General features: G+C 37.3%; 1 protein-coding gene across 1 annotated transcript in view; it reads right to left on the bottom strand.

Annotated features, from left to right (window-relative positions):
• The window catches only part of Fsip2 (fibrous sheath interacting protein 2), a 66,272-nt gene extending 50,542 nt beyond the window's left edge, over positions 1-15,730 (bottom strand). The window contains exons 1-9 of the mRNA XM_057755786.1: positions 15,632-15,730; positions 15,225-15,350; positions 11,313-11,474; positions 9,738-9,827; positions 8,513-8,652; positions 6,845-6,986; positions 6,183-6,293; positions 2,639-2,762; positions 1,441-1,524 (exon numbers count right to left, since the gene is read on the bottom strand). Of these exons, the coding sequence (XP_057611769.1) occupies positions 1,441-1,524; positions 2,639-2,762; positions 6,183-6,293; positions 6,845-6,986; positions 8,513-8,652; positions 9,738-9,827; positions 11,313-11,474; positions 15,225-15,350; positions 15,632-15,730 (1,078 nt within the window). The remainder of the gene's footprint in view (positions 1-1,440; positions 1,525-2,638; positions 2,763-6,182; positions 6,294-6,844; positions 6,987-8,512; positions 8,653-9,737; positions 9,828-11,312; positions 11,475-15,224; positions 15,351-15,631) is intronic.
• Positions 15,731-26,948: the final 11,218 nt, after the last annotated feature.

Raw genomic sequence — 26,948 nt, forward strand, 5'->3', positions numbered from 1 at the left:
CTTACATGTCAGCTTCTACTTATGAATAATTAAAATGTGAGTAAATTACTGTCAAACAGATAAATATATTAATGACTCTAAAAACATTTTCTGCAAAAAATGTACCAGACACAAATTATTTCTTGACTTTAAGTGACTTCATAGATTGAAGCAAATTTCTAAGGGAAATTAAATTTGCACAAACTTTCAAACACTAAAGTGCAAACATTGGCTCGCTCTCATTGTTTTAAATTACCATGTTTTTATTAAACATAATTTTGCTGTGCAAACACACCATACTTTCTTTATTCTTTTGTTGAAGGACACCAATCTTGATTTTATGATTTATTTTGAACAGTACTGAAATAAACATTGATGTGCAGGTCTCTGTATCATTTGTTTGAGTTTTTAGTGGAAATACCCAAAAATGATTTAGCTAGTTTACGTGGTAGATCTATTTTTAAGTTTTTAGGAAAATCCATACAGATTTTCAAAGTGATTAGACTGATTTATGTTCCCACCAGCACATAGAGACAGACTTCCTTCACTTTTTGAAATCCACACCCTCATTAGCATGTGTTGTTATTTGTTTTTTAATGACTGCAATTTGGTCTGGAGTGGAAAAGAATGTCAGTGCTTTGATTTCCATCTCGCCAGGTGTTTCGGCTTGCATTTTTCTAATGATGTTGATTTATTTCATCAGTTTGGTAGCCATTTGTACCTCATCTTTTGAAGTGTCTATTCATTAGTTTACTTACAAGTTGGATTGGTTGATTTCCTGTTTTCTTTTCTTTGTGTGTCTGTCTGTGTGTGTGTGTGTGTGAATGTATTTATTCCAAATGCTAACCCAAGATTATACGTGTAGTTAGAAAACATTTTACTCTGTTCTGTCCTCCATTTAATCATTCTATTGTCTAAAACATATTTCAAGTGAAGTCATTTAATTCTGTGCAATCACATTTGGTAATTCTTGCCTATGCCTAGGTCTTTAATATTTTAACTAACAGTTTTTTATCTAGCAGTTGTGTTTGTTTGATATATATGGAATTGAATTTTGTATAAGGCAAGATTTGGGCATCTAGTTTATTTTTCCACTTGTAGATATCCGGCTTTCCCAGATCCATTTGCTGAACTCAACATCGTATTCTCCAGTTCAGACTTTTAACAACTCTGTCAAAAATCAGTTGGCTATTTGGTAGTGTTGGCTTATAAGATATTCTGTTTTATTCAATTATTCTACATGTTCTTTTTTGTGGCATTACTGTGTTATTTTTGTTATTATGGTTATCTTAAGTTTCTTCTGCTATAATAAAAAAAACTTGACCAAAAGCAGCTTTGGGAATAAAGAATGTATTTCATCTTACCACTATAGTCTATCAGGAAGGGAAGTCAAGGCAGGAACTGAAGCAGAAGCCATGGAGGAGTGCTGCTTATTGAGTATGTATTAAAATATTCAATTACCTGACGTTCCTTTACATGTCCTATCTTCACCATCAGGATAAACTACTTTTATATCATCAAAATGCTTCTTTTTCTTCATAGAAGCTTAAAAACATAATAAGACATTATTAGTGGTGATAATAGAATTACCCAAGACCAAATATCCTTTTTTGATCAAGAGGAAGTAAGTCCTTTTTAATCTGTATGTGGTATTTGGGGGACAGAGAGGAGAAGATGGAGAAATGGAAAATAGAAAGAGGTGACTATTTCTGAGATATTATGTCTTTAACTTAAAAGGCATACTTGGAGAGAATATTTTTATTTTGGAAAGAAGGAAACCTACACCTAACCCTGAGTTTCTGTAAGGATTACAGGTCAGCATAATGACACTGATGAAGATTTATCAGTCCACAATGACTCTGAGATTCTTGAATTTGACTTTGAGATGAGTAAAAGCAAAAATATGTGGCTATGTATATAGGTATTCATATGTTGGTTCACTTGGTAAAAGACAACACTACTGTGCTACACAATTGTAAAAATAATTGTCTTTATTCCTTGTCACTTTGAATTATGAAAAAAATAATATGCTGTTTTCTAAAGAAGATATGATGTAGCAATGTTTAAGATTGTTAATTCAAGGCCTGATGGTAGTGGCACATGCCTTTAATCCCAGCACTGGGGAGGCAGAGGCAGGCGGATCTCTGTGAGTTCAAGGCCAGCCTGGTCTATGTAGTGAGTCCTGATGTGAACTGGGCACACTCAGTCACGCTCTGCCGCTTTCACACCTTCCTCCATTCTTGTCTATGTTTCCCTGATTTTTTCTACAACCTTTCTCCTTCTTTACCTTCTTAGTTCACCAGGTGTTTTCTATTCTTACTAGTTGACAACATACCAAAACACAATGTTAATGTATATAAATAATTATTTTACACATTAGTTTTAATGTGTTAGTAGTAAAATATACATTATACTAAGATTAAGGAAATTGGTGTAAAAATGGAAGGGAAATCAAATTTGTCACTTGAACCAGTTGATAACATTATTTTAGTCTTGGTGTATGCGTGTATGCGTATGTGTGTGTATGTGTGTGATCTTTTCAACTTGAATAGTCGTGTGGAAATCGTTAGTTTAGGACCCCGTATAAAGTGGGGAGGGAGTACAAGTATGTAAGATATTACATGTTACACAGATCGACTTAGTGGCACAGTATTCTCACATTCATAAGGAGCTCCATTCTGTACTTTATATTCAAATGCATTTCTTTCCATGTCATCTTTTAAGCCAGTATCCTGCATTTTTTGTAAATGATAGGCCATTTTTTTCTCTAGCAGTGCTTGTTTCTAAAATAGTAAAGAAAATATACTGGTGAGTATTAATTTGACATTTATAAGTTCCAAACAAATATTTAAACCATATAGTATAGTAGAAATAAACACTTATTTTTGTCTTGTGACTTGTAAATTTAGAGTATTTAGAGAGCAGTAAGGAATCCATTTCTATTTCTGATTGCACACTTAGGTAGGTACAGTTTACATCACTGAATACTTCAGAAGAATGATTGCAGTTTTAGAAATGTAACTTTTCTTTGTGACTCTCTGGGATATTATTGACCATGCACATGTCAGAAGAGTGATAGATACACAGAGAGAGCCCCTATACATCTTATTCAGCATTCTGTAAGAAAAAGGATCAGTGCACATAAAGTAGTACACAAGAGAACATAACAGAACATCCTGAGGGGTAAGAGAGGAGAGAGCTTTGCATTTCCATAAAGATGAAAATTATATGCATTTTTACAAGCCCCATTATAAAGGCTTCATGAGTCATACTGGCTAGAATGCTAAAAATGGCCCTTGCTTCAATTATAGGCAATACCTAGTTCCAATAAACAGTAATACTAGCCTCAGCTAGTAAATCATAAAAAGTTTGATTAATCAAAATTATTTCCAAAGTTATAGAAAGAATGAACACAAGAAGTCAATATAAGGCCATCAAGTTGCAGAATGTTAGGCCTGTAAAGAGACAGGGCCATGTGACCTATAAAAATATATTATTCAGTTATAATTAACTTAGAAAAGATGAACTTAGACTTCAAGTTGAAATTTTCAGTGCACCCAGCAAAGATGCATTTTGTATGAATTCCATGATCTTAGAGGAAGGGAGAACACTCAGACTTTCATGGAGATAGACAGCGTTTGAAGTAGTTAGGGTTCTGGCAAGAGGAAAGCATGTAATTTGTATGCAGTTGATCTTCACTGCAAACTTGTCGGGATTGAGGATCACCGTGAATATTTACCACACTGTGGGTCTGCAAGGTTGTTTACTGAGAAGAGCAGATACACCCTAAATGTGGGTGGTACTATTCCATGGGCTGGAACCTCAGAAGAAAAAGGAGAAAGCTGAGGTGAACACAGACATTCATTTTTTTTTCTGAGCTTCCAAGCAGATGCACAGTGACCAGCTGTACTGATCCTGCATTATTTCCCTAAGATACAGAGAGACTGTATCCTCTCAAACTGAAAGCCATAATAGACTCTCCATTCCTTAAGTCACTGCTTGTTGGGTATTTGACCACAGAGAGAAAAGTAACTAATATGAGATAGAACAAATATTTTACAATTGGTGCCTAAAAAAAACTCCAAAATTGCTACAAATGGTGAACTCAGAGTTTCAAGAGAAACCCAGTCAGGGTTACAAGCTAGCTGAATATTGTGCTGCACTGATACCAGATCTAGACAAAGAAACTACATGAGATAAAAAAAAAAAAATAAAGCTAGGGGCTGGAGAGATGGCTCAGTGGTTAAGAGCATTGCCTGCTCTTCCAAAGGTCCTGAGTTCAATTCCCAGCAACCACATGGTGGCTCACAACCATCTGTAATGGGGTCTGCTGCCCTCTTCTGGCCTGCAAGCATACACACAGACAGAATATTTGCATACATAATAAATAAATATTTAAAAAAAAATAAAGCTAAGATTTCTTCTGCAAAATTCTACACAAATTTCTGGCAATTTATATCAAACTATATATCATAAAAATTACAATAAAATTTGGCCAAATGAATTGATTTAATGACAGTTTAATATTTCACTTATTTTATACACACCAAAGAACCATAAACAACAAACCATTCAACAAAATCATCAAAGAAAATATTTGACAAACCACGAACATTCCTTTCTGATAAAACTTTTGGCTATCTAGTAATATAATTTTTTGTTTGTTTGTTAGTTTTTCAAGACAGGTTTTTTTTGTGTAACAGCTCTTGCTGTCCTGGAACTCACTTTGCAGACCAGACTGGCCTCGAACTCACAGAGATCTGCCTGCCTCTGCTTCCCAAGTGCTGTGATTAAAGGCGTGTGCCACAAAGCCTGGCTTAGTAATAAAAAATTTTAAGGCTTATGAAAAGTGTAAGAGACACAGAGAACCTCAAAGCTAATTCTAGTAAAAGTAATGTTTTACTTTTGAGATGCATGGCATGGGAAGCTGCTGTGCCTAGTACTATTCCATTATTCTATTATTAAAACCTACTGCAATTAACTGTTTTACGTGTGTGTACAGAGCTGGTGAAACACTGAATATGAGGTGTTATTATGCAGATTATATTAAGTAAGACAAGCCTACTTATTCACATCATTAGTGAATCTCAAACAAGGCTAAGATACACATGTGAGAAGCAGAATGGAAAATAAAGTAAAAACTTCAATTTATGATATTTTTATAGAAAAATAAAACAACTACTTCAATTTCCAATATTTTGTGAAGTTTAAGTATAATGATATATTGCAACACAAATCAAACTTTGTAAAATTTACACCTAAATTTGTCAAGAATAGTTTACCCCAAATTTAGAATTTTAGATGTACATTTATTAACATGAAAGATCATTTCGTGTGCTTTGTTAAATAAAGAAGCCACCTACAAACTATAGGATATAAAATCAAAAGCAGGAGGGGACTTGGGTGTTAGGAGCACTTGCAGAGAATCTGTGCTCAGTTTCCAGCACCCACACAACCATATGGAATTCAAGTTACTGGGAACTGGACTCCCTCTTCTGGTCTCTGCACATGCAAGCATGAGGTGCACATACATATATGCTGTTAAACATATACATAAACTAAAAATAAATAAAGCTTTTTAAAAAAGATATAATTTAGGATTAAATGCATATTCACAAGAGCATTGTGTGTGTGTGTGTGTGTATGTGTGTGTGTGTACTTAACAGTAAGCTGGTAAAGGGTTCTACTTGCTGCTGTTTTTTCTTATTCTGCTTTACATTCTAAATCACAAAGCACAACATATTATTAAACATAGAAAGAGTGGAACTTTTAAAAAATGAAGAAAAAACAAAGAATTTTTACCAAAACCTTAGAATTCTCTAAAAGAACGTTTTTATGAAAGTAAGATTTTTATGAGAACTAAAGCTAGCTTTATTAGAAGACGAATGTGAAAGAGGTTTCATCAAATAATGGGACAGTGCTTTCTACCTCACGACACGCAATAGACTGAGCACGTGGAAATGTGCTCATCTGGATACAGTGGCTGCTGCAGTGGGCACAAGGCCAGCCTCGCAGTGGGCTGAAGTCGGCAGCTTTCCTGGAGCCCTAGCCACACAGCAACACCCGGGCTTTTGGTTCTTAAGTTTTTAACATTTAGTTTTGCAGAATATATAGTTTTTGAATAATTTGTCATGCAAATATTTACTCTGAAAATCCAAGCTCCTTTTCAAACATCCCAAGAAAGCCCTCAAAGCTAACATTACCTTTCTGTCGCTCTCTTCTCGGCTTCTGCGCCTTTGTTCCTCTACCCGCTGCTCTCTCTTGACATCCTCTCCAATCTTCGTGAGCAGCAGCATCTCCTTTGTCTTCCATTCCTAGGGGCCACAGAATTACCGTGGAGGGGAGAGGGCGTTTTGTTTTCACGGCAGGTGCGCTTTGTCCATCACCAAGAAAAAACACTGACAAGTCAAGGGCCCAACACTTCTGGGGACAGATGTATGAAAGCCATTCAGCGCTTTTCCAATGGGCTAAGACAGCCAGCAAGAGGCTGGGCGCCGGCTGTCAGCTGCCAATCCTGTTCACCTGAGTGCGGTTCCCAGGGCCCTCGCAGCAGAGGAAAGAACTGACTCCCGTAAGCTGTCTGGACTTCTCCACTGCATTATGCGGTGTGCACACACAAATGAATAATTTTAAATTTCAAATGAAAATTAGCCATGGTTCATTTTTTACCAAAGGCAATTTAAAAATTATTTCCTATGCACACTGAAGTGAATGTAAAGGGAAACAATGCATAGTAACTTTTTTACACTGATCTTTAAAAATAATCATTCATTATGCCGTTTGTGGTATCTGCCTCTATCGTTGTTTATTTGCAAATGGAAAAACTGTGTATTTTCCCCTCACAACACTTACAGTCACGTCTTACCTGTTCGATTTTTCTCCGAAGATTGAGTTTTTTTCTTGTATACTCCCGCTGCCGTCTCTCTTCCCTGTCCATGCGGAGCAGGCGCTGCTCTTCTGCTGTGCGCTCCAGTTGTTCCAGTTCCTTACTGATCATATCCAAATACCTGAGTGAGGATGAACATAGGATTGCAGGTGAACTGGCAGCTTTATCACAATACTCCAAGCCAGGTCCTGCCTTGCTTGCTATGGTTTGAATGACATAATTTTCATAGGGTTTTTATATTTTGTTGTTTTGTTGGTTCCATTTATCATTTTTCAGATCAGATGTATTCGTAATGTTTGACTTATTCTTAATTCTTTTTGGATACATATTTGTTACTTAGGTTAAAGAAATAGTGGGGTGGGGAAAAAGCTGATTCTGTGTTTTACACAGTGAACCGTACCTCGGTGGGTTTAGGAACCTGGACTTCCACACACAACAGAAAACAAGGCTTGCAACACATCCACTGAAAGAATCCTCTCAGAACAGCATGAGCTCTAGGCTCTTGGGAGCAACACAAAACTCCCACTGAAGGTCCGGGACAACAGTGCTGGAGCACGAATTCTAAATGTTCATAATCACAAAAACCCACGGTCAGATGTTAGGGGGTGAAAGCTGAGAGATCAGAGAAGCAGTCCTGCCATCCACTACAGAGACATTTACCGCTACCAAATCCTCAGACTACAAGGGGTGATTCTGTCTCTATGAATTCTCACATTGCAGCTGGGCTCCTGTCTCCTCCCACCTTATATTCCTCTCTCTGCCCAGCCATATCACTCCTGTCTCCACCTCCTAAGTGCTAGAATTAAAGGCATATTATCCTAAGGTACTGATATCACCCTTGTGTGAGCTGTTTCTCTTTTAGACAGATTCAATCTCATGTAGCCCAGAGTGGCCTTGGACTCACAGAGATCTGTCTGCCTCTGTCTCCTGTATGCTGGGATTACAAGTGTGTTCACCACTGCCTGGCCTCTATGACTAACTGGTAGTTTACCTCTGCACTCTGATCCTCAGACAAGTTTTATTTGTTAGATTACAAACAAAATATCACTCTACAGTGTGTCTTATGGCACTGTTGGGAAACAAAACTATACAATATAAAACTCTCACTCTTAATAAAGGAAAAAGACTGGAACATAGGTTTTCATTCAGAAAAATTAATTTGGTAATGTAATGCTAATTAATGACTATGAATGGGAAATATTTGAATATGTTTCAGTTATTTTAGAATGTTCGTGTTTTCTTCAGATATACTAAAACTCCTGTTTTCATTTGAACTGATTTAGTGCTGTCAGTCCCTAAAGGGGGATTTTTAAAAGTTGCTTTTCGTTTTAGCTGCTGCTAAAATAATTTCTTCTATAGAGTGGCTCTGAGATCTGGTGCTTCTTTCAGCTCTCATTTCAGTATCTCTTGGGTTCCCAGAAATCTCAGCTCCCCTGGAAGAAGTATCCACTCATAGCTTTAGGACCAAGATTCCCAATCCTTGCACCTCTCTGATTTCCTTCCCTTTCCTTACCAAGGAACAAAGGTCAATTGAACACTATTTACTGCTTAAGAAAATAAAAGTCTTGCTTACAATGCTTTTGAGTATAATTTTATTGCAAACATGTGCACGCACACACACACACAATGCAAGAGCTTCAGGCTCACCTGTGTCTTAACAAACGTTCTTGGTCCTTAATAGACTGTGTGTTGTCCTGTAACAACCAGTTTTGGAACCGTGTGACGTCAGAACAGTGAGAATATTGGCTGGTTTCTTGCAGTTTGTGCAGCTGTTTCGTAATCAATTGCTATTTTTTTTAAATAAAAGAATGCCAGAAATATATAATATTTTTACATTTCCCAGAAATATAATCATTAAAATTCCTATATTTTATAAATGGTAAATTGTTTAACTGCATTTAATTCTGTTTTGAATCCATTACAAAAGCCGACAGCTGAACTAAAGTAAGGATTTATCACTCTAAAAACAGAAGACAACTATTTTATTTCATCATCAATACTACATTTTCTGTCTCTGTCTATTTTTCCATTTATTTTTGATTTTTATGACACAATGTCTCAAAATATATAACCCAGGTTGGCCTGGAACTCACAGTTCTCTGGTTCTAGTTTGCAGAGTGCTGGGATTTCAGGTGGGCACTCAACTGATCTGAGTCATTCTTGTTTTTATCTAACATTCTTACTTTGTAATATAAAATTATGAGCTCATGCTTTCCTAATTTTTAGCTCTCTTGACTTTAAATAAGCATATAAATCCAACTACACATGCCAGAGAGAGAGAGAGAGAGAGAGAGAGAGAGAGAGAGAGAGAGAGAGAGAGAGAGAAAGGGTATATACAACTTTGATTCAGGACTAAAAGAAACAAGCATAGCCTAAGAATTCTGTTTCACTTTTATGAGTTTTTGTGAATGAATACAGTATTCATACATAGATCCAAACTCACGGTCTACGGTTCTTCCATGTTATGTAGGAAATCACATATGTAACAAAGAAAAACAGCTGTTTCTAAGACTATTTCGGATTTAGCTTCGGAATTTTTCTAGTACAAGAGACAGCTTCTACTGCCAGCTAAGGTATAACTAGCTTATCTGACCTGCTGACTTTTTTGGTTTACTGAATTACTTACTACATTAACACCTAAATATAAATAATAATACTAAATATTAGTATATTCATTTTATAATCTAATCTTTTTTCCTTACTGGGCAAAAGTTGCAACCTCCAAATATTATTTCTTCTCCAAATTTTGTATAGAATATTATTTAATTAGCAATTAAACTTCAAAATATAAGACGATATTTTACACACTCAGTTATATACAAAACCTTTTTTATCGTCTATTTAAACCACTGATTTTAAATGCATAACTTACCTGTTCTCGTAAGTAGTTCCTTTCAAAGTCTAATTTTAAGCTCGTAAGATATTGCCGGTACTTATTCAGTTCCCTCAAACTACATACAATCTAAAAATAAAACCAATAATGTATCAATATTTTAAATGTACGAAGACTGAAAGTCATAACAGTTGCCTATTAGAGGGAAGAAAGCAATGAAAATTTTTATGACACCAAACGTGGGGCTCGAATCCACAACCCTGATTTTAAGAATCTCATGCTCTACTAACTGAGCTAGCTGGGCTGCCATAAATCAAAGAAAAGCAGCCTACAAATCACAATTCCAGAGAATCTAGACAACAATGAGAACCCTAAGAGAGATATACATAGATCTAATCTACATGGGAAGTAGAAAAGGACAAGATCTCCTGAGTAAATTGGGAGCATGGGGACCTTAGGAGAGGGTTGAAGGGGAGGGGAGATGCAGGGAGGGGAGCAGAGAAAAATGTAGAGCACAATAAAAAGCAATAAAAAAGAAAATTTTAGTGACACATTGGTGCAAAGAGTAAGAAATTATTAACGGTTTGATAAGTGGTGACTCTACATTTGTAAGCAATAAGCTTCTATTTAGAAATAAAACTTTATTATAAAAAGGATGTTATTATTCACTTATAACCTTAGTTATTAAAATGGTAATTCTAATTCATTATAATTGGATTATGATTGTAAATATAATGTCCAAGTGCAATAAGAGTAATCTCTCAGGATGCTAACAAACTACCTTTCCTACATTTCTATCTCAATATTTTAAAAAAATAAATCACATATAACAAAACAGTACCATTACAGACAGCAAAAGGAGAACTATGAATCAGCGGGGAACATTAATATTCCTTTGCCTCTTCAAAATACTCGACAACAATATTTTGATATTAAACAGAAAAGGGTGAAAGAAATAATGACGTGTGGAGTCCTGATCTCTGAGTATTCTATAAAGCTGATCAAGAAAGCTAATGGTGATAACTTCTGAAAGACAATTCCCAGAAAGACGTTGTACCTGACAAGCTGGCCTACACTAGGACTTCAGTGATGTTTGTGTGTGTGTGTGTGGGGGGGGGAAGGCTGCAGATACTCAGTCTAAGAATAACTGATCTGAAAGAGTCTTTCGACATTCTTTGCCCGCCTGTATTGGGACTAACAGATAAAAGCCCCTTTTGACCTCTTAACAAAACCCTATTTTCTACTCCTTAAAGGGCAAAGAATGTTATTCACAAAGCATCCAAGGCCTACAGCTGAGACTTCTTTGACTATAATCACTTCTCTGATATTTCCACCATCATATTTTAAAAGTCTCTTGATTTATGATTTTCTTTGTTTAGTCATGAGGCTACTTCCACATTATAACATGGAATTTGGGGTAACTGAAATCGGTGTTCCTGATCATTCCTGAGCAATGGTCAATTATTTTCAACTCCAGAAGAAATCATTTCTTCTTCCATTAGAGGAGAAAGCTGTGTTTTATGCACCAACAGACTATTTTTCCTAAGTGTAGGGGAACAAACACAAAATGATATGTTTTCTCCGATTAAGGAAAACAAGCAAGCGACCACCTACTTTGTTATTGCTGGTGATGTAGCCTCCTTTTTTCAGTCTTCTCAGAATATCTTTGCGCTTATAGTATGTTCTTAAATGTGGGTCATGGAGACTTTTATATTGGGTTTCCAAGAGTCGGCAGTAAGGATCACTTAGGTTAAAACCATAGGAAGGTCGAAAAAGCTGCATACACAGATATTAAAATATTGCAAATATAAATTAATGTATTTCCACTTTTAATTAACCTGCTGACATGACTAAAAAAAATCAGACAGTTTAAATGCAGTTTAAATTTGAACTGGGAATAAGCAAGCAACAAGAGGACTTACTCAGACAAGTTTCTCTTCTTCCCCTCACCCACATGAAGTAATTTAAACAGTTGGCCCCACTAAGCCAGTTTGTTCCCTGATGCATCACCTTATGGCCATGAGACAAAAACCAGGATGAGGAAAAGAATAGGAATACTGTATGGTTTGTTTTAAGAAAGAAAACCAATACTAGAAGTCTGTCTTTTCTTTCTCCCTCTAGATTAAGACTCTATACATAAAAGAAAAAAAAAAGGATAATGTTAACTACTATGTTTCAATCATCTTAAAGTGAAGAAAAATAATGCAAAAATCTTTTATAAGATAAATGGAAATAACACATATTAGCAGTGTAGAACTTAGATGCCAAATGCCAAGGATGCCCTATCATACAACAAAAGTATATGCTCAACTATGTTCATAGCAGCATTGTTTGTAATAGCCAGAACTTGGAAACAACCCAGATGCCCTTCAATGGAAGAATGGATGAAGAAAGTATGGAATATATACATATTAGAGTACTACTCAGCAGTAAAAAACAATGACTTCCTGAATTTTGCAGGCAAATGGACGGAGATAGAAAACACTATCCTGAGTGAGGTGAGCCAGACCCAAAAAGAGGAACATGGGATGTACTCACTCATATTTGGTTTCTAGCCATGAATAGGGGACGTTGAGCCTATTATGCGTGATCCTAGAGAAGCTAATTAAGAAGGTGAACCCCCCAAAAAACACTTAGGCGATGAAAGGAGACAGAGACAAAGACCCACATTGCAGCACCGGACTGAAATCTCAAGGTCCAAATCAAGAGCAGGAGACAGAGCATGAGCAAGGAACTCAGGACCGCGAGGGGTGCACCCACACACTGAGACAATGGGGATGTTCTATCGGGAACTCACCAAGGTCAGCTGGCCTGGGTCTGAAAAAGCATGGGATAAAACCGGACTTGCTGAACATAATGGACAATGAGGACTACTGAGAACTCAAGAACAATGGCAATGGGTTTTTGATCCTACTGCACGTACTGGCTTTGTGGGAGCCTAGGCAGTTTGGATGCTCACCTTACTAGACCTGGATGGAGGTGGGTGGTCCTTGGACTTCCCACAGGGCAGGGAACCCGGATTACTCTTAGGGATGATGAGGGAGGGGGACTTGATGGGGGATGGGGAGGGAAATGGGAGGTGGTGGCGGGGAGAAGGAAGAAATCTTTAATAAATAGATAAATAAATAAAGAAGAAAACCAGTGTCTATACTCTACAATTCCACTAAATACTAATTTTAAGGCATATTTAGAGAAAATAGGTTTGTATCCTCTGTTAACAGCGAACACAACCTCATACAACAAATACTAATGTATAATCATGATTTTACAGTACAATTATAAGTATGAATATTATCATATAAACAGCATAGTAAGCATAACCCATAAAGGAATGAAATGACAGTCAACTAATGTTCGTGATCCTTATGATTTTCCTTTGAAGGAAACACTTAAATTATTCAGTCTCATTTATCAACTTAAACATTATCAGAGTAAGGTTCAGGTGTGAGTTCTCAGTTAATTTTTCAAGGGGAGAAGGATGGTAAGAACTTGTACAATCACTTCTGAAGACGAAAGGTACCGAATAGAAGAATGTGTGAAAATGTGCTAATGCTGTCTTTGTATTTTTTCAGCTCTAATGCTTACTAATACATTGCCAAGTCAGACAACAGATGATGATGTTGACATTGAAGCATGTGGGGGGAGCTGAGAATCTGAAGAGCATTGCTGTTTATGGGCATTTAATTCAGTTCACACTGCCGCATAATATTGTGCACCAACTTAGAGGGCCCTGAAGGTGCCAGTTTGTGATCTGTAAATAAAGGTCTATGTGTTCAGTCCACTTCTTGAATGCTGGAGAATCAGGCAGAGTAGGGCTCTAGAAAGGGCTAGAAGGCAGAAGCAAAGCTTTGTGTTGGGCAAACAGGCAAGTCTAAGACAAGATTGCAAAGTAGGTCCTTATTTGCATTTAACACTCCATTGTTAACTCACAGAAGTCGTAATTCCACAAGTTCAACATCTTTCAAAGGGCCTAATCGGTAAAGTAGGTAGAAGGACTACAAAAGCTTCCCAGAGAGCTTCCGTCCTCCAGTTGCTTAAAGTCTAACTTTGTGAGAAGTGGACAAGATAAGAGGTGCACATCATTAAGGGAAATAATATGTCAAGAAAGGAATTTGATGTCTGTCTCAGATGGTAACATTTGGCTGTCAACTCTTTATAAATGTTGACTTTTAACAATGACAAACATGTTTCTCAATAATAATTAAAGTAACACTTGACATAATAAGCCTTCTTCAGAATTATTTAGTCAAGAACTGGAGGTGGCTAAGGATGGGACAAAAATATTAATCATTTTAAGGGAAGTAGGCAGTATCATATGAATGAAATGTATGTCCTGGCAATGCTGAAGCATGCATGGGCACCTGTATATGGTGGTTCTGTGGAACTTGTCCATATTGGGTTTCACGGTCTAATGATGAGGATGACTGACAGGGTCTCTCCTTCAATAGGGCACCAGATCTCATTACAGATGGTTGTGAGTCACTATGTGGTTACTGGGAATTGAAATCAGGACATTTGGTTGTTTTTTTTTTGTTTGTTTTTGTTTTTGTTTTTCGAGACAGGGTTTCTCTGTAACTTTGGTGCCTGTCCTGGAACTAGCTCTTGTAGACCAGGCTGGCCTCGAACTCCCAGAAATCCACCTACCTCTGCCTCCCGAGTGCTGGGATTAAAGGCGTGCGCCACCACCGCCCAGCTGAAATCAGGACATTTGGAAGAGCAGGCAGTGCTCTTAACCGCTGAGAATTTGATATAAGTAATGAGTACAATTATTTAGCCTAAAGAAATGTGGGTTCTAGGAAAAAATAAATTAGTGACTGTGATGTAGTTTACAAGTGATCATCTAGAATGACTCAGATTAAGAAATTAGAAGAAAAAAAAGGAGTAAACCAAGTTTGGCAACAAATTGGACAATAAAAATGAGTGGTGGTTGTTTGTTTAAATGGGCATAAACCACTAGAAGAACTCATTCTGAAGCTATGCATGGAGGAAGAGGGCTGAGATGATCACCGGGTTTCATCCTCACAGAGGCAGAGTCTTTTTCCATTTATGAGAATTATAATACTAAACAAGAAAAATAACTTTAAATCTATTTTTTAACTTACTGCATGGGATAGCATTTGACTCAAAAGAAAACCACACAACAAAAATGTCTTTCATTGAGAGTTTAGTCCCTGTATTGATTAAAATACTAGTCTTAATTAGTAGAAACTATTAATAGCCTTTTAATCAAAAAATTCTAAGAAAAAAGTTAATACATAGACATATAAATGGCTTATAACTAAACGTTAATATGTTGCATGTAATATAAATTAAAGTAGGGCTGAGGAATTAAATCCTTTCGATCATGATCCTATAAAGCCATACTGGATGAAGTTGCTTTATGCACACCCTAAACGATACCTGTGGCCAGGCTGTCTGCCTGTTAGTATATAGTCTCCTAATCGACTCTGCTGTGTTCTCTAACAGCAAGGAGCCTACAGTACTGGGACGCAAGACAACTAACGTGATTATAAAAAGCTGCCTTACCTTTTCACTGATATTCGTAGTAAAATATACAGTGTCAGTTCCTGGGATCATAGGCAGCTTGACCCCAAGAGGAAGATCCAGCAGCTGAGCGGCTCCTACCCCTGGAATGGACGTCTTGTGTACCCTCTGTGAAACATAATCAGATAACTTGTCGTTTCTTTCGGTAGTAGTCTTATGCTTTGGCCCATCTTCTCCCACAACAGAGATAGAAATCCAAGAATCAAAGGAAAGGCCTGCAGGGCACACCCTTACAGGGTCCCTCTCTTCAGCCAGCCTAAGGCACCCTGCCCTAGCCAGACAGGGGCTGGTAAGGCGGTTGCTGCTCCCAACCCGAGCCCCACAGTGACCACTCCCAGGCCGGACTGAGGCCCAGGACATCCACACTGGCCTGAGGCCACCCCACTCACTTCTCCGCATTGCTGACTGTCCTCAGCCACGCTGCTGGAGGCTGCTTTGTTGGCAGCAACATTGGCGGTTTTGGAGCAGGCGCTGAGGTACAGCTCCATGGCGGCCTGAGCCTCCCGTCCTCCCTTGACGCTTCCTGGCTTCCTTCACCGTGGTCCCACAGTTCCGAATGACCGGTGCCAGTTCCCTGCGGCCCCACGAGCGCACGTTCCACCTAGAACAGTAGAGGTCACGCAGCAGATCGAGTGGCTAAGATTGGGAGATTCGACCCCAGAGAACCGGACTGTGACGACCTCGGTGGAAAGTCTGGTTCTCTTGGAAACCGTCAAACCTTAGATAATCCAAACAAACAGAAAATGTAAAATTGGGCTGGGTAGGAGGCTGAGAAAACAGAGCCAAGAGCTAGCTAATTTCTTCACCAAAAAAACTACAAGTGTTCCCAAGCATATCTAGAGCCAGAGGCCCGCCTGGCTATATGTTCATCTTCTGCAGTAAAACTTCGTACCATCCCACACCCCAGTTCTCCCAACTTTGCATATCAGGCTCACTTGCCACAAACGATCCTGTTTCATTTTCCTTCCTCTGTTCTTCCCTTTCTCTTTCTCATCTTTCTGTGTTCTCTACTTTACCCTCTTTCCTCCTGTCCCCAGCCATCCAGCCCAGTTTTGTAAAGCTCTCAGCCCTCTGAGACAGTCATGACTGGACAGGGTACAACACAACTGTATAAAATGTGGTGCTTGTCTTTGAGCAGTTGCATGGACATAGTAGTTTCTAGGCAGTCATTTGATTGGTCGAAAACTAGGCAGTCATTTGATTGTTCAGGAGGTTCCTTGACCCATTGGTCCATTCTGAGTCATTTAAAGCTGTTAACTCTGTGTACTAAAAACCTCCTTAAATTTATAACTATCTTATCAATAACTTACATTTTATTTTCAAATATTAAGGGTGTGATAATCTGAAAAATGACATCCCTCCAAATGTGAGAGTAGAAATTACTATTAGATAGGGATGCAAAGACTGAATGAAACCGTATTGCTTTCAAAATTAAGAATTACAGTAGATGATGGGGAAGACGGTGCCCTAGCTAGATATTTTCTGTCAACAAGTAAAATTTCCAGAACCTGGAATGGGTTACATTTTGTGGAGCTGCTGGACAAAATGCTCCCTCGGAAATGCCCAAGTATCACAGGATGTAGTCAAGGCTATGGGTTGCTTTCTACAAACTGGTTGTAAGGCCCTACTGCTTATGACGATATTTATGTTGCTGAATGTGAATAAATAAATCTGGCGTCTAACTAGACGCTTCATTCCTGCTGTCCAGATTCTGTGGTGCTGGAAGGCACTCTGCAGACCACCAGAGGGGAAAGATAATCATCAACATTAATTAGCTACAACCTTTGCTACCACCCCAGCAACCTGTCTACAAGAATTCCTGGCAGAATAGTGGCCCGAAAGGTAAAGACGTAACCAATCCCTTATTTTCTTATTGGGTGTAAGGCTTACTCTGTGTGATAGGACCCATACCTGACACTGCTAAAATGGCCACAAACCTGGCGCTAGATAGGTCAAGAGCATTTGGCGGACAGCCAACTACTTTTATTCTGCTAAAAGAGCCTAGCAGGAAAATGACTTCTCATGGTATTGCTAATCCTCAGACCAGTGTCTTACTCAACCCTCATCAGAGAAGTTTCTCTTTGCAGCAGAAGATAATATAGAAACCCAGTGTCTCTCAGACTCAAGGACTGATAGACATAGGAAATAAAAAAAAAAAAAAAACTGAGCCAAGCGTTCACAAGGTCTGTACAAATATGAGCCAGTTAGAGTCTCAGCACTGAGAGGAGTATATATCAACCACACACAGGGAGGTGTCATGTCCAGGAGTAGTTAACCAACTCAAAATGAAGTCCACAGTTTTTTTAAGACTTTTTATTCATTTTATTTTGACTTATTAATTTGTTGAATGTTTTGATTTTTGTTTTTGTATACTTTGTATTAGTTTAGAGATAGAGAGAATGTAAAGTTGGGTGAATAGGAAGATGGGGAGGACCTGGGAGTAGCTTGGGGAGAGTAATACATGAGCATATTATATTATATGAAAAAAATTAAAAACAAAAATTATAATTGTGTTTAAATTTGTACTCCAAATCAAAACTTCATAGAGCTCACTATCGTGCTAACTGTCTAATTTAGTTTATTCTTATTAGACTTTAACAAATATTGAGTTCACAGGTTTTTTGTTTTTCTTGTCTTTTCAAAACCACATCATGTTATGTACAACCACTACAGAAATAAGGTGGTGCTTTTCAATATTTTCAAAGAATAAACACTTGTTTTAACACACTTAAATAAAATGCCTCTAATTGTGGTTTTGTAATTTCCTTACTTTTTAATCTTCATAATGCTAAATTAAAGGAGATTTGTTTTTTGTTGACATGGAATAATTGTCAGTGACTCATGTCGTTGGATTGTAACCATTCTAATGCATGTGTGCAGAACAAGTGCCAATTAAAATATCACTACATCCTTATCATTCCCTGCCAGCTGGCTGCTTGTATTAACATTGCAGGGATCACAGTGCTATTTAAGGTAGCTGCTTATCACTTGTGGCTTGATTTTATGTTGTTGCTAATATTTTCATATAATTAGTGAACAGTCAGAGAAAAGCTTTATCTTTAGTGCGGCTTCACAAACAAGGAAGTTGAGAATAAAGTGAGTCTTTGGAGACATTCTGTAAGAAACAAAACAACAGAAATCCTCTCTCATCTCCTCCACACTGAGGCTGCTCTGTGCAAAAGTACCTGGCCTGCTCAGCTGCTCACTCTGTTGGGCTAACGGTTGTGTGCAGTTGTCACGCTCTTTCCAATCTCTTTCTTGACAATTCTTCTCAGTCGTAGTCTTTTAGATAGATTCCCTATGTAATGGCTAGATTTTTGCCAACTTGGCACAAGCTAGAGTTATTTGTGAAGAAGGAACCTTCAAATGAGAAAATGTCCCACTATTTCGGCCTGTGGGCAAGCCTGTTTCTATATATGAATTACATTGATGTGGGAGGATCCACGTCACTGTGGTCAATGTCACCCTTTCACAGGTGGGCCTGGGTATAAAAAAAAATTAGTTTGAGCAAGTCTTGGATAGCAAGTCGGTAAACAGCATTTGCCATGATCTTTTATCAGCTTCTGTCTCCAGGTTCCCGTCCTGTTGGCCTTCCTGTCTTGGCTTTCCTCAACAAACTGTGGCTCAGTACACGTGAACCAAATAACCCCTTTCCTCCTTCAACAGCTATAGGGCATAATGATTTATCATGGCTATGAAAACCCTACCTAAGATCTCCTACAAGCAAAAATTGCTGGGTTTTGCCTCATAGTTCTCTTTCAAAGAATCTTTGTAAGTGTTAAAAATTCAGTCATTTAAGAAGATATTTTCTGTTTAGTGTTTAAACCAAAAGTGACTGAAAGATGAGAGTAGCAACCTTTTATTTTCCCACATTAAATATGACTGGGTTTCACCTCTATTATGGCTGGTCATTTGTAAACTTTAAATGAAACTATGAAGGTTGATAACGGTTGCTTTGATTGCTACCTGTTGGCTTTATGTTGAGGTAGCATCTTACTAATCCCCACCTAAACAAGCCTTGTAGTTTTAATTCTCACACCTCAGCTTCCCAAGTGGTGGGATTTCAGTCTGCATCACAGCAATACGGTTGCAATTTTCACTCTGTTTTTAAATTTGGTGAGCAGTGGGTTGACTTCTTTTCGTGGATTATCTCATTGGGCCCTTACAAAGCAGGTATGTTTATATCCATTCCTCTTCCATTTAGAAGGGAAGATGGTAAGTTTTTCTGAGGGAAAAGAAGATAAGTGATTCATAAAATCTTACCAGGAAACATGAATGTAAATAATTGCCCTCCCGTAGATAAACTGACGGCATTTCCTTTGCACGGGTTCTTGGGTTTGGGCAAGGTACGTCTGGTTTAGGATTGTACTTTAACAAGAGGTCTTATTTTTAGGTTCAGAGGATAAGTCCATTATTGTCACAGTGGCAGGGATTGTGACATGCAGGCAGGTACTGTAGCAATAGCTCAGAGCTATATCTTGATCTGTATATATAGAGAAAGAGAGACCCTGACCCTGGTATGGCCCACTCCCAGTGACACATCTCATCCAACAAAGCCACACCTCTTAAACCCTTACAAATGGTGCCTTTCACTGATGCCTAAGCATTCCAGTCTGTGAGCCTATGGGGGCATTCCTATTAAAACCACCCCACTTACTAAATCATTTACAGACATGTTATAACAACAGATCAAATATGCTTCTACACTCTCTGGGGCATAATCCTCCTACGTACACACAGGCAAATGCTCCATTGTATCCCTTTTTTAATTTTTACTTGTTTTATGTACTCCCAAGCACCTATAATCCAATTCAAATTATCTTCAGAAAATAATCTTGTATATCTTAAAATAGCCAATTGTTCAACAGTTATTTCCTATTTAATGTAGGAAAGTGCACAGGGGTGAATCTTCTCTCCTCAAATTCTGGTTTTAAATAAATCTCATAATCCTTTGTTAGCAGTGAAATTCAGTGAGACCCACAGACACTCGTTAAGTTCCTGCATTATTCATTACTTGACTATAGAGACTAATGAGTAATTAATATAAATGAAAATTCTGTTAAAATATCTAAATATGCATAATGAATCTAAATATTAATCCTAGCTGATTTACCAGGAAAGCAATTTACAATCACACCTATTTTTAATATAATGATATTTTTGGCTCAATAAATTGCTTCGAGAAAAAAAATTCATGAAAAAATTTAAAACCATGTTTCCTATAAAAATTTTATTCAGAGAAGAGGAAGGGAGCCTGATAGAGCCAAAGTTCAGGGAGGAGTGTAGGCTATGAAATAGGTCTTCTCGACATGGCTTGGGCCATATGTCCAAGACCTGTACAAAGCCAACCCAGCCAACATTCCAGCATGGATGCTGGGGGCGGGCTCATGAGGTCCTCCTCCTAACTGATTAAACAGCTGGCACTTGATGGTTCCTAGAGCGGGGGAGTCATTCACTCCCTGGCCTCTAGTGGATTTGCTCTGCACTAGATCTTCAGGCAAGCTTTGTTTATTAAAACACAAATAAGACAGCACTATATTGTACAAATCAGACTCAGTGAGTGGTTTTTAAGAAAGCACGTGAAGACTGAAGAGGAACATAGTATAGGAAGACATCTGGAAAGAGTTGAGAAACGGTGGTATATATAATGAAAGTTTATGACATAAAACAATAAAAACTGCATTGTTTAGCCTCACAGTTTTGCTATGGTCTACAGATGTAACAACAAGTCTCTTATTATGAAATCTATTTTACTTCAATTATTAATCTGTAGAAACCACGTTCTGTGTTTAAAACCTGACCCTGCCTTAGCCATTATGCCACAAAAAAGTAAAATAGTTGTCAAATACCGTGATTAGAACATACCAACTATTCACAAGGGAGTAAACTATTTTTTCTCACCATAATTATAATACCTTTAAGTAACCATGCCCTATTCCTGTTCTTTCTCAGTCTTTGATGACCACCATTCTCTTAACTTCTGTGAATTTAAATTAGATATTTAGATTACATGGGCATGAGATCATGTAATATTGTTTTTTTCTGGTTTTCTATAGTATGTTGGGATGGTTAACAGTAATGTTATCATTCACTTCAAAACATGAATGAAAGTACTTGGGATGTTTTCAGTGTGAATCAATGACAAAATTTCAAAGTCGTAGATATACTAATCACCAACTGAATCATTACACAGCTTATACATACATATGTTGGATCCCATAATTTGTAAACTTGTTAAGTATAAAAACCAAATAAAAGAATAAAAGTTTTCCTTTTAGATAGGCAGAAGATATTATGCAAAGTAATTTCAGAATTAAATATTAAATTCCTGGCTGATGGTGAATCAAGTGGAACCATCTCCATTTAGAGTCAGGTATCTCTCCGCAGTAAAATCATTGTTAGTTCTTTTCAGGACAAGTTGGTGTTACTTTAATGTGGCTGACATTCATTTGCAATTATTGTTAGCTATACCACTCTCATAGATTCATCTGGATATATAAAGTTATTGTTGATTCATTGAGCTATTAGCTTCTCAGGATGGGGGAATTGTATCACTCTAGAAATCCCTCCTTTAGTATAATTTATTGATAAGGATAAAAAATTCTTCTCTAAGATTCTCTTTCAAAATTCCCAAGAACTTCTCATTTTTCTGATGTCATTTTTGTATTAAATTCATATTAATTGTTAATTAAATGCTCAAAATCTAAACATAAAGAAAATATAAAGCAGAGTAATATTACAAAGACATGTAACTAAATTAACACAAGAGTAAATAAAACAGAGAAAACAGCTTTTAAAATTATCAGGAGAGAATTTTTTTCTTTTCCCATTTCTTTCTGTTTTATTCATTTAGTATCTGCAGTCTTGAGAGTCAAAGACATAGCCCAGCTTGATATCAGTTTTTCTTGAATTCGTGTTAGATGGAGGACTGATAAACCCTGCACACTCAGACGTCCTTAGGAGGAGATGTTAGGTCTAATTAGATCTAAAATGCAACCCAACAGCAATGGAAGAAATATAACATTCTTATGGCAATCCCCTGCAAGCTTCATGGAAAACATTTTTAACTAAATATTATATACCAGAATGGCACAGACACACTTGTTCATGTATCATTTCTTCCATTAATTAGATTATGCAAAATTCTTAATCTAGTAAAATAATATATTAGAAGCTACCTCCCTCACATTATTGGATAACAAGGTGAGAAAATTCTAACAAAATATTGTGCTTCTGTAAGGTGCGTTTTATGTAAATTCCTTGTGAGTATCCATAACACGGCGACTAGTATTTATCTTATAAACATTCAATTAGTGTCTATGATGTCCTAGGTACAGAGTTATAAAAATGGGAAAAGATTTTCCAATACCCTGAGGCATCTGAACCCAGATATCCTCCATTCCTTAGTAGGCATTACAATGCTTTATCTATGGAAAACCAGTTACTAGCATTGTAATTACTTGGGGTAACATTTTCTGTGCTTTTACCTGAGATTATGTATATCCTTGGTGTTAAGGTGTATTTCTTTAATGCACAAAGGGTGAATCCTATTTTCATATTCAATCTGTTAGTTGTATTTTGTTATTGGGAAACTGAGGCCATTGATGTTTGTTGTAAGGAGGCTGCTTGTCCATATATTGAGAGTTATCAATGAGCAGTGTTTCTGGTTCCTGCTATTTTATTGTTAATTTGTGGGTTCTCCTCACCTCTTTTGATTTGCTGGTCTGAGATTACTTATTTTTTATGCTTTTCTGAGTGTAATTCATCTATAGTTGTTGGAATTTTTGTTTCTAGTACCTTCTGGATTTGTAGATAGATACCTCTTCAATTTGGTTTTATCATGGAATGTTTTTTATTAACCATCTTTTGTCGTTGAAAATTCTCCTGGATATAGTAGTATGATCTGGTATCTGTAATTTTCCCCAGGGTTGGGTTTTCTTTGTTGATGCATTTCCACTTTCATGTCTTAAACAGTTTTATAAATTTCATTCCACTGATGTTTGTATTTTCTTTAATGGATTTATTTATATCCCCTTTAGTGTACTTTATCATATTCATTGTGAGGGCCCATTGAAGTGGGTCCTCTTCACATTAACTGAAGGTCAGAGGGATTAAGCTTACTCTTGTTCTTTCACAGTTTTTGATTGGGGGTCTGACTTAAGGTGTGACCTAGTGTGTAGTTACTTGGTGTTTGGGGTATTGAGATGGCCCACAGAGGTGGATCCATACCACACTGACTGAAGGTGAGAGAATTAAAGTCTATCCCTGCTCCTTCAAGGATACAACAGGAGGTTTGGCCCAGGGAGTGACTGCCTATAGAATGCTTGATCTAAGGTGTAGTTGCTGCATGACCTGCTTAAACAGAAGAATGGTTAACTCAGGAAACAGTGGATTAATATTTCAAATATTGAAGCAAGTAATTGCTCTGCTTATTCTCTGTGTTATGTTAAAACAATCTTTTGCCTTCTTCCTCCTAGTTTGGACTGGGGTCTATAAGCATATAGAAAATAAATACAGGCAAATTCAGTATTCACTGGCTTGCCCTCCCAGTTCTATCCTATATCTCTGTATTTATTTTAATATCTCTGCTCCTCATACCTACAGTTTTTAATTCATATGTCTCTAGCCTGGAATGTGTGCTCCCCACTGAGTACTTTGACATACATTGCCCAGAACAAGACCCAGACAGATGGTTTATCAATGTGGAGCTTAATTCCTTTCTTGTGTTTCTGCTAATTCCATGGTCAATGTGGCCAGTGGGTTTTCTGGGAGAGACTGCTTTGGGTGTTCAACTTATCTTTTATCTTAACTCTACTTTTTAAAATTCTATAGTAATTTTTCTTCTTTCTTTTCTTCTGTTAATTTAGGCTCTTTGTTTTAAGTTTTAATTGCCTCATTAGGTAGAACAGTTGGTCTTTAAGATAGTTCTACTTTTCTGTCATTTGTTATTACAAACTTCCTTACTATCATTGTATGTTTTTATTTGTCTCAACAAACAATTTAAAATTTTAACCTGGACTTACTCGTATCATTGATTATTTATGAATAAGTTTGCTACTTTCTGAGTATTAGTATAATTTCTATTATCAAATGATTTCCATTTATATCATACCGTGGTCAAAGATTTTTCTGTTTTGAGCACTAATCTCTTTCTAGCTTTTTGAGGTTCTTTTGGGGAACTATTATATAATATATATTGTAGGCGGAGACTGATTGTTTATTCACAGATGCCCAGACCTGAAATAATCACACAGAAACTATATTAAACACGACACTGTTTGGCTAATAGCTTAAGTGTATTTTTAGTTAGCTCTTACATCTTAAATTAAACCATTTCTATTATTTTATATTTTACCGCGAGGCTTGTGGTTTACCAGTAAGGTTCTGGCAGCCTCTGTCTCCATTAGCAGCTACATGGCATCTCTTTGACTGCATCTACTCTTTCTCTATATCTCTATTTGGATTTTCTGCTTGACTTTAGTCTGTTAAGCCATTGGCCGAAAGCAACTTCTTTATTTACCAATGGCGATAAAACATATTCAGAGCATACTGAGGGGAATCCCACATCAATATATTGTATAATTTTCCATGTGAAATATAAAGGGCTTTATTTATTTCACAAAGTCACATTTATAGAGCAGCTTGAAACATGAGATTAAGCATCAATGCAATAACATTCTTCTTGTTAAATGAATTTCATGGTATATTTTATTATTTAATTAAAAAATTTTTAGTATGACACATGAACTGATTTTAACTATAGGGTAGAACAGTATTGGTAGTTATGGTTGAATCCTTTGGTAACAGATTATCTAATGTGAGGTACTATGTGATATATCAGGTATTATGCTTGTTTATGCTTGTATAGTTTTTTAAAAAATGAACAAGAAGTGGTATGAAAAGACCGTGGTTTGGGGGACATTTGATCACACCGCGAACCCTGTTTGTATTTGCATTAATTAAACAAAATGAGTCTTGGGTCAGAAGACTGAGTTAGCAAGTAGTTGACAGAATATAGCCACAGAGTATCAAAGAGCACACAGAAAAATTACAGGAAGCAGCCAGGAATGAGTTGGAGTGATGTGGCTTTTATGCTTTGGTGGAACAGAAGGACATGCTCTTTTGGAGACTCCGGCAAGGAGAGAGGGGAAGCTGGTTGCAACTCAACCACTCTGAGCTCTCAGGTTTTCACCCCAGCCTTAGAATCTTGAGTCTTATTTGTAAATAGAACAATAGAGATTTAGTTAAAACCACCTTTAGTGACAGCAACAGAGCTAGAGACTACGGGAACAGAACTCCTAGCAGGCTCCAGCCCGAACAGTCAGGGCCCTGCCCGAGAAGCAGTAACTACAGAAGCACAATTTCTGACTGAAAGAGCAGTACACTGAGGCACAGGCATGGTGCTGGTTAAAACAACACTGCAGTGGTAGAATATTGTTTGGGATGCACAACGGTGTGATGCGGTGGGTCAGCTAACACTCCGCTCATGAGGTGCAGATCAGGTACTTAGGTAATAGGGGTGCCTGTTGTCAAACCTTCAGTTTCTACTATGACTCAGTAGAAGGTCAAGAATTATCTCCCGAAATCCTGAAGGACTAAACTTAAATGTACTTTTAAGGGCTTTTTCAAAGGCTCCAAGCAACATTCCAGTCCGCTGCTATTAGATGCACTACATTTTATGTGTTTGATTATATATGCCAGATCATACGACGTGTCCTGGATCATTTGTGCTTAGCTGTATGTATGGAGAACAGCCATGCATACTTTGTAGTGCCTTCTCTTGTTCTGGGTTCCACATAAAACTATTGGCATTTTTGATAACCCTGCAAATGATCCAGAACAATAACTCCTGCCCCCAAATGTCTCACCAGCTACCAGGGTATCTCTCAATCCAGTCAAGTTGACACATAAAATTAACCATAAACCATCATAATCTGTCTTTCAAAGCAGTATAGTATAGATCATAGATAAAAAAGGAGTTGAACCAAATCTGTCAGTGTCTATATATAATCCACATAGAACTGTGACCAGTCTTTACAGGTATGTGTCTCAAAAATATACGGTTTTCATTTCTTGATCTTAGCCTTTCATAAAAAGTTTCTCATGTGACTTATTCATCCATCTGACTGTTAAGGGTGGCGCCATATCCATTCAACTTGTTCCATATTGCACACACTTGAGCTACCACCAAAGGGTAAGGCTATCCCAGCTGATTGTTAATCTGCATTATTTATCCAGACCAACTTTCAGAGTCCCAACCTCAATTTGCTGAACAAATCCTACAAATTAATAAAGTCTACTTAGTAAGCACATAAATATCTTTTAAAAGCATCTTTTGACCTTCCCACCTAACTCAAGGCACTAATCCAGATGTAACCAGATGTATTAGTCACTGTCCATGCTTCATTTCGATTCACAAAGAAGGCTGGAGAAGCAGTGCAATGTGTAGTTACTCTATCTAGGGAGTTGAAACTGACCCATTTTCATATTCTGACTCACCTGGCATTGATGACTTCAACTAAAATTAGGGGCAAATTAGGTACCAACTTTCTTAATGGAAACTACTATTACTAGGAAATTTGCTGGGTGCATGAACATAAAACCAAATTTCTCATTTTACACAAATACACAATCAAATGAGAGGTGCATAAGCCATTTTCAAACTACTTATGAATAATCCAGAGGCAAAAAAAATCACTGAGTTTG

This window comes from Chionomys nivalis, chromosome 22 (assembly GCF_950005125.1).
Source record: "Chionomys nivalis chromosome 22, mChiNiv1.1, whole genome shotgun sequence".
NCBI lineage: Eukaryota > Metazoa > Chordata > Mammalia > Rodentia > Cricetidae > Chionomys > Chionomys nivalis.